This window comes from Melanostigma gelatinosum (assembly GCF_949748355.1).
Source record: "Melanostigma gelatinosum genome assembly, chromosome: 9".
Taxonomy (NCBI): Eukaryota; Metazoa; Chordata; class Actinopteri; order Perciformes; family Zoarcidae; genus Melanostigma; species Melanostigma gelatinosum.
The window spans coordinates 16,101,159-16,109,234 of NC_136642.1; the positions used below are offsets into that span (position 1 = coordinate 16,101,159).

Here is an 8,076-nt window from a genome sequence, read left to right on the forward strand (position 1 = left end):
TTTATTTTTTTATTATTTTTTTTTTGCAGTTGAAAGGCGTTTGAGTGGGGGGCATTTTCCACAAATTAAACATGCTACTCTGCTTCGCCCTATAAGCATCCTAGGAGCCTGTGCTTACCAATCGATTGGTACAGTCAAACAGAGCTGCAGCCTCTCGCGTTAGAGTGGAGACCTTCAGTCTCGCTTTATTTCTGGATATTGGGGGACCTCTCTACAATGTCATATCCACAATTTGGATATCCATATTCGTCTGCTCCACAAGTAAGTTGATGTTACCTTTGTTAAATTAATTGAGTGTTTTGATTTTGCCATTGCAGAAATTGATTATCTCATCGATTTATGCATGAGCCTTTTACGCATTTTGGCCAATAATCGGGGAGGCTGCCACAGTCCTTTCGAGTATCGGAAAGGTATTGCGTTACATCCATACCTGTGTTCCTGCAGCGATAGAAAAAGGGGTTAAGAGAGAGGAACCAGAAACCAGCGAGACCCCCAACCTCCCGTTCCCTGATTTCGGCAAGATAATAGCCTCTCGGTAATGTCAGCCATATGTTTATCTGCGCTGGAACACACATGCCCACTTGTTCTGCACACGCTGTGTGTTTTGCGCCGTAACCCAGCTGCTGTTTTGTTTTGGCGTTGAGCCATACAACATAATTTGGGCTTCACTCTGGGTATTACTGGGCGTTCTAGGGAAAATATGTTGTATCTATTTGTAACGCATTGGATCAAAGCAAACAGACGGCTCGTTTTTGGACACGTTTTACGCGCACATTACCACGGGAATACAACGCACCATTCATCATCAAATATCAGTCTTTACATGGCATTTATATTTTATTTTTTAAAGATTGACATTCTGAGGGGAAATGTGCGAATAAGGTCGATTTCACCTTCCGAAGAGCAAAATATTTTTTTTTAAACTTAAATCATTTTACGTCAGAAAAGTAAACACAGTTTGGAGACAGCTAGAATCGTGTTCATTTAACGATCTTCATTTCATATTAAAAAGTTACAAACTAACTTTGAGATCAAAGTGCTCCACATTAACATGTTTCAATGCAGAATGATATACAACATACAAATAACTTTTTTTAAAGATAAATTCTCTGTCTGTCCCCACTCAGTTCCTGATGACAACCAACTCTCTGACCACTTGCTGCGAGTCCACCGGCAGATCCATAGCCGACTCCGGAGTGGCAGCGTCCGGGCAGACTCCAGTCTACTGTCCCGTGTACGAGAGCCGGCTGCTGGCCACGGCGAGGCATGAACTCAGCTCAGCCGCAGCGCTGGGCGTTTACGGGAGTCCCTACACCGGCAGTCAAGGCTATGGGAATTACGTTACATACGGCACCGACGCCTCGGCATTCTACTCGCTGGTAAGCCGTTCACCTGATCCTTCTTGGCATTGATTAATGGAGCCGCAGAGTGCTGAGACGTAGGCGCACTTCGCCTCTCTTTTATGCTCTACACCACAAGATACCAGCATTTTACTTTACGTGATGTATCCCTATATCATCATTTGAGCCGACTTGTCTTTAGTAAGGGGAAAATACTTACCAGCAAGGCGGGATAGGCTCACTTTATCGTGTCAGAGTTTTACTTTAGACAAGTATTTCTTTTTTTATGAAACAAGGCAGACAAACTTAAAGCACTATTAATATTGAGACAAGTTGGTTTCCATTGGAAATACGTTTTTTTTAGCAGGCTGACGTTGAATATCTGTTGGTATATATAATATATACAATATATCAACATTTTATTAAAAACGAATTATCAACGTTTTCATAACAGATCCCATGGGCCTATAGTCCAAGAGTATTGTTTGTTCAAGTAGTGTTGCAATACATTAAGTGCTCCTATTTTTGGTAATGTGGTGAGAAGAATATTCAGAATATCTATATGCTTTTTGAACTGATGATAATAATCAAACTAGTCCTTATTTTGCCAGGAACCTGCCTGGATGTATTTGGCCAGACCAGCACTGAACAAGCTAATACACCTGTTTCCTATTGTTTTTCTGAAGGTTTATTTTTTTTAAACTTAGTTTAAAGAGTATTGCATCCTATGGACTATTTATCATTTGAATAAAGTCAGTCTGGTTTGTCTATATTTCATTTTGCAGGCGGATATTTCAAAATCCTGATTCGCTTCACTCATCAATAGCCCTTTTGAATTACATTACCAAACAACGTTTAAATACAGCCAGTACATCTGTTTGTCAGCACCATGGTGATTCATTTAATGTAACAGAATTGATTTCCTATTTGCATCATCTTTAAACTCTTGTCTTTGTGTATGATTTCAGGGCACATTCGATACTAAAGATCCCACAGCTTCTGCGCATGCGGGAATAACCCAGGCAACAGCCTATTATCCGTATGATCCTTCCTTGGGACAGTACCAGTATGACAGGTATGTTGTCTCTGTTATTTTGTTTATATTAAATAATGTAAGAAGCTTGATTGTCAATGCAAACACCACACCACTTTAAATCAACTTTAAACCCAAGTGTAATTTAATAAAATGCCCAGTTAGAGTGACATGAGAGCTCATCTTGAGCTCTGCCTCTACTGGCAGGCTCGAAGGATTATGTCAACTGCCAAAACAGGAAGATCAAAATGTGGGTAACTCTCAAAGTATTGTGCACTAGTGTCGGGTGAGTTTTCCCAGCATTAAATCAATCATCCTTGAGAGGTCAAGGCCATTCTCATCACGTCTAGCAACACTGGGTCCTCACCTTCGTCTCATGACATGTTTCTTTCCTGATGGGGGGGGGGGGGGGGGGATGTGCTTCACAAGACTCATGCCCCTTTCAGAAAAGACACAAGGCCTCTTCAGCTTAGTGAAGAGCATGCCTGCCGTGTTAAAAAAGGTCTTGGCAACAATCACATGACATCCAAATTAAGTCTGCGATGTGGTGAACATGTAGGGATTGAAAGATAACTATGCCTGTGATCAGCAGGCTATTTGAATAGATTCAGCAACTTTAAAAATCACAGCACTGAGAGACATGTGTAGTGTCATCCAAGAAAACACTCTTTCTTTGTGTGTTAAATGATCAGCAAAGTGCCATATTGATTAGCTTTATAGCAATAACTCTAAATAAATGAAGTGCAGAAGATGTCAGCAGCCGTGCTAATGAGTGCACATGCGGCAAAAGGCCTAAAAGTCTAAGGCAAAACAAAATGAGTGGCACTCGATAAAACAAGCAAGCCTACAGCGGTACCACTCTGTCTGCGCCCGCCTTTTACCTAAGGGCTCATCATTACACTCAATAAAGCAATTTTACAGTCTATTTTATCTGCGAGGAAACAACTCGGGGTATGGAAAGGTGCAGCGCTCCTCTCCTCTTGATTCCCTCAGCAGTGCTTGACCTGCACTAAGCTATACGGAGCAATAAAGGCCTCATAAAAGCCTCCCCCGAGAGGACTTTTACAGCTCACTGCTGACTGAAAATCAACACTGTGCATTTTAAATGCAGGTCTATGGTTAATATTTGTGGGAGGAGAAGGAGTGGTATGCTGCACTAGAATGGTTAGAATGGGTTTCAGGAAATTTACTGCACGGTATTTGAACGATATACTGCATACTGCACATAGTCCTTTAATGCTCATGTACAATTATATAAAACATGTACTGACAATGTTAGTTTTAAAGTTCACCAATGGATGTATAATACAGACTCTGTGGTGTGCTTGAAGGGAGTGGTTTACTCCTTACCTGCCCCTAATTTTCGAAATCTCTTAATAAGTGACGCATTTTTATTACGTCTACTTTTAATTTTCCGACCATGACATGATCATAGTGGCACATAGGTTTATGAGTAGGACTGTCAAGCTTATTAAGAACGATTTGCATAATTTCAAGATTCCAAGAAGCAGATGGCTCTGTCATGGTTTTCAGAAAAGAAACTGCCAGGGCAAGACATTAGAAATTGTAATGCGACGAGCAGCACATCATCTATTTACCCTCTCATTACCATTGTGGTTGTGTTCCCCTCATTAACAGATATGGTTCCATGGATGGGGGAACAAGGCGGAAGAACGCCACACGGGAGACGACCAGCACGCTGAAGGCCTGGCTGCAGGAACACCGGAAGAACCCGTACCCGACTAAAGGAGAGAAGATCATGCTGGCCATCATCACTAAGATGACCCTGACGCAGGTCTCCACCTGGTTCGCCAACGCCAGGAGGAGGCTCAAGAAGGAGAACAAGATGACATGGCCGCCCCGAAACAAGGGCTCAGAGGAGAAGAGATATGACGAGGATGAAGATGGGTCTCAGGAGGAGCAGATAAAAAGCGAGAACAATGAGGATGGTAAAGTCAATTGTGTCTTATTGCTCTGCAGAAATTAAGAAAAACTATAAAACGTTATGCTCAATTGTTTGGCAGTATATCACAGGTGGCTTTTGTCTCAAAAGCATGTTGAGACAATAATGTATTCTTGACATCTCTTGAAAATGCATTGTGTTGTTGAAGCGATTAGTATCATGAAGGGGGACTTTTGACAACATTCATAACAGAAGTCCTATTTTTGAATACAGCTTGAAATAAAAGCATGCGTAAACAGACTTTTTTAGCAACTGTTTCTTATCTTATCACTTTCGGAGGGATAAGGATGAATCAACAGTAAGTACCGAAGAACAAGAACCATGATCAAGCTACGATGTAAAGTCTATACATCTAAAAAACTTAAATCTACTTTATTTTCTTTTTCATCCAACACACTAAGCTGGGATGATGTTACCAAACTCACATCTTTATTTTGTTTATTTCAATAAGAAAAATATTATGATGAAATGTATTAATCAGTGTAATGCAACCCTATTTTATTTTGTGATACCGTTATTATCGTTAAAATTGTATCATACTCAATAAGAAATGAAAGACAATGAGGCTTTGCAATTTGTGTTGTCAAAAATGGTATTCTTATAATATGTACTGTGCTTAAACCACTCTATGTATTTGTATTCAATTAAACAGCTTTGGCAGTTTTGTGTACAGAGATGCTACATACAAAACAACTTTTGTTATACCATAAGACAGGCCTCAGTCAGTTTCTTAAAGGGATATGGTGGCGGGTCAAATCACTTTTACCAAGTTCAGGTGCCTTTTTAATGACAAGGTTGTGTTGTTTTTGCAGCTCATTATGACTTCATAATGCTGGAAAGTTTCTTTTTTTTTTTTTATAAAAAAAATTAAAGTGCGTCAGACTGCACCTAAATTATATACAGTATGTCGGGTGAAACCTGATTCATGATTAAACTGATTCCATTTGTTTACCACTATCAGGCTGTAAACATTAATTCCTTAACTAAAGATGAACAACTGCATTTTCACAGTTGTGATTGAAGTCCAATACTTGATTGGAGGGTGACTGTTCAGGATGCCATTATATGTGATGCCATATCGCACGACTCCATATCTCTTCTCTTTTTTTCCCAGAGACCAGAAGTCGACCTGATAAGGACCTCCAGTTGAGCGAATTGGACGATTTCGACACGCTAGAGTCTGAGAACTCGGAGTGTGAGCTGAAGCACCGATACCACATGAACACACACATGACAACGACGGGCGACTGCCCCGCCGAACACCTCATCAAGGACGCATCTCTAAAAATCTCCATCCCTGTTTCTCTGGGAGGGGAGCAGGACTTGCGCAAAGGTTGTCTCAAAACGAACCCGGAGGATTTCCAGGCGGACAGCAGGCAGCAGTCAAAAGCGTGTTATAACCAACAGCAGCAGCAGCAAGGGCACCAGCTATTAGACGGCAAGCCGCGGATTTGGTCTTTGGCACAAACTGCGACGTCCCTGAACCAGACTGAGTACCCGTCCTGTATGCTGAGGTGCCAGCCACCGCCCTCCTCTCTCACCCCATCCCCCGCCGCTACCTCACCCGTGACCGGCCTGGACAACAGGCAGGACTCGCCGGTCACGACCCTGAGAAACTGGGTGGACGGAGTTTTTCACGACCCCTTGTTCAGGCACAGCACTTTGAGCCAGGCTCTGACCAACACCGCCGTCTCTTGGAGCACGAACACCAAAGGCACCATTCTGGAGGCTGAGAGGAGCGCGGCGGCCTTGCAGCAGCACCAAGACTCCTCCAAAGACAGTGCCATGAGTTTCCCAAAAACGATCAACAAACTTTTCTGCTCCTAACAAAACCAAATGACCCTTTACTTGCCAAAAGAGAGACTCTTTGTGACTGACTGAAAGTCAGATGGAAAAGCCTATTTCGTCGTCATGATTCCCTATTTTTTTTATTCGTTTTTAAAAGCAATGTTAGCTATAAACTGTTACATTGGCGTTACACGAGTGAAATATCCGGATCGGTTTGGCTTATTTGATTTAACGCACGCACAGAACTTATCGAAATGTATAACTAAAAGTTGACATCTTGCGGAAAAAAATAGGCCTAAAGTTTACATAATGTTTATTTTTGTTTTTTCTTTATGCGCATGCAAATGTAATTGAATATAATTTAGGTCTCATCAGTTGAGTATCACTATTTAAAAAAAAAAAAAAGTCTCACAAATGCACAGCTCTCGTAGGAAGTGGAAGAGAGCGTCTCAACTTTGTTCACTGAAAATAAAATCAGTCAGTTTCTGAGGAGCACTTGGTTGAGTCGCTGTCCATGGTGCTGGAATACAGGGGACTCAAATCGTCCCTGGGCCTTGCTATGCTTCCTTGGTCTGTTTATTGCATGTTATTTGTTTCCTGTAAAACTATACGTCTAATGATTACATGGCGCCTACTGCACGGCTGAGCTCAGATGACTTTTTTAAACCCAGTCTGCTGTTAAATAAAGCAGTTCTATCAGTTCAATTCATTCTTAACCCATTACAACAGGCACAATCGAACATCTTCCACCATGTGTTTTTTTATTTTTTAGAAAAAACATCCACTCTCGTTTAGAGACAGCGAGAAAATGAGGCAGCTCAACCCTCAAGACAGAACAATATCAGCATCTAAGATCCGCCTCATTAATTCTCTCTAAACAGGCTGTAATTGGGATGTTCACAGTCATATTTCATGTCAGGCCATTGATTTCCCTCTCTGCTTTCTGATAATATTATCGAAACATCTCAACAGCGTCCATGATGCAGCTGTCAAAAGGGTAAGTTATTCCCCATACGTCCATTAATGGGTTCAAAATGGAAAGCCTGGGAAATAATTTGAAGTGACGAGTTTTCGTTTTGACACTAACCCCTCAATTTCCTAGAGACGGGGGCCTGCAGAAAACAGCCTGAATGCTGATTCCTCCTCTGAAAAGTGGAAGGGCTTTACGAGGGAGGCCCTCACATCGTCTAAAAGTGAAAAGGGCAAAGGAACTCGAATTAGTTGTTGTAGATAAAAGGGCAAAAAGAAAGGAGTCAAGGGTACTTGACAGTAATGGCGAAAGTGGAGCTCTCGAGGGACTCTGTCTGTCCTGCGAGAGAGGGGGAAAGGGAGGAAGGGAGGGGGGACTTCAGTGATGAATTTTAATGGGAAACACCCCCCCCCTCTTGGAAGAAAGTGCTGTAGTGGACAACAGAGCTTTTCTAATAATCAGAGTCAAGATGTATGTTTTTATTTGCTTTCTTACCTCGGAAAATCCCGCCTGCAGCATTTCTAAAGCAAAGTTGACATGACTGCAAAAATGAATTGGAGCATAGTCATAAATGTTAAGAGAATCTGACAGGTGCATGCATGGTGAATAGGTACTTATTTCTATAGGGATATTTGTATTCTCATTCCCCTTAATGTATGCATGTTTATTTGCCTACATGCAAAATTGTGTTTCATTTTTTATAGCTATACCGGTAGAGAAATAGGCCAAAGTTAAAGGCCGCACAGATAAAACAATAAAGCCTCGACATTTAATTAATTTAGCACGAGGACTGATTTTATTAGACCTCCAAACCAAGTGGCTTTGTATTAGAGAGAAAGAGACACGATGTAAGACCAAGTAAGAGAGGGGGGGGGGGCGGGGGGTAGAGCCAGGGAGAGAGACGTGTAGAAGCAGAGCGAGCGAGCGAGAGAGAGAGAGAGAGAGAGAGAGAGAGAGAGAGAGAGAGAGCGAGAGCGAGAGC

General features: G+C 41.8%; 1 protein-coding gene across 1 annotated transcript; it reads left to right on the top strand.

The window, feature by feature from the left end:
* Positions 1–216: 216 nt before the first annotated feature.
* On the top strand, positions 217–6,163 carry irx4a (iroquois homeobox 4a; the record flags this gene model as incomplete). Its single annotated transcript, XM_079275136.1, has 5 exons — positions 217–261; positions 1,128–1,379; positions 2,309–2,415; positions 4,012–4,322; positions 5,451–6,163. 5 exons carry the CDS (start codon positions 217–219, stop codon positions 6,161–6,163), a joined length of 1,428 nt encoding a protein of 475 aa, XP_079131262.1.
* Between the last annotated feature and the right edge of the window lie 1,913 nt (positions 6,164–8,076).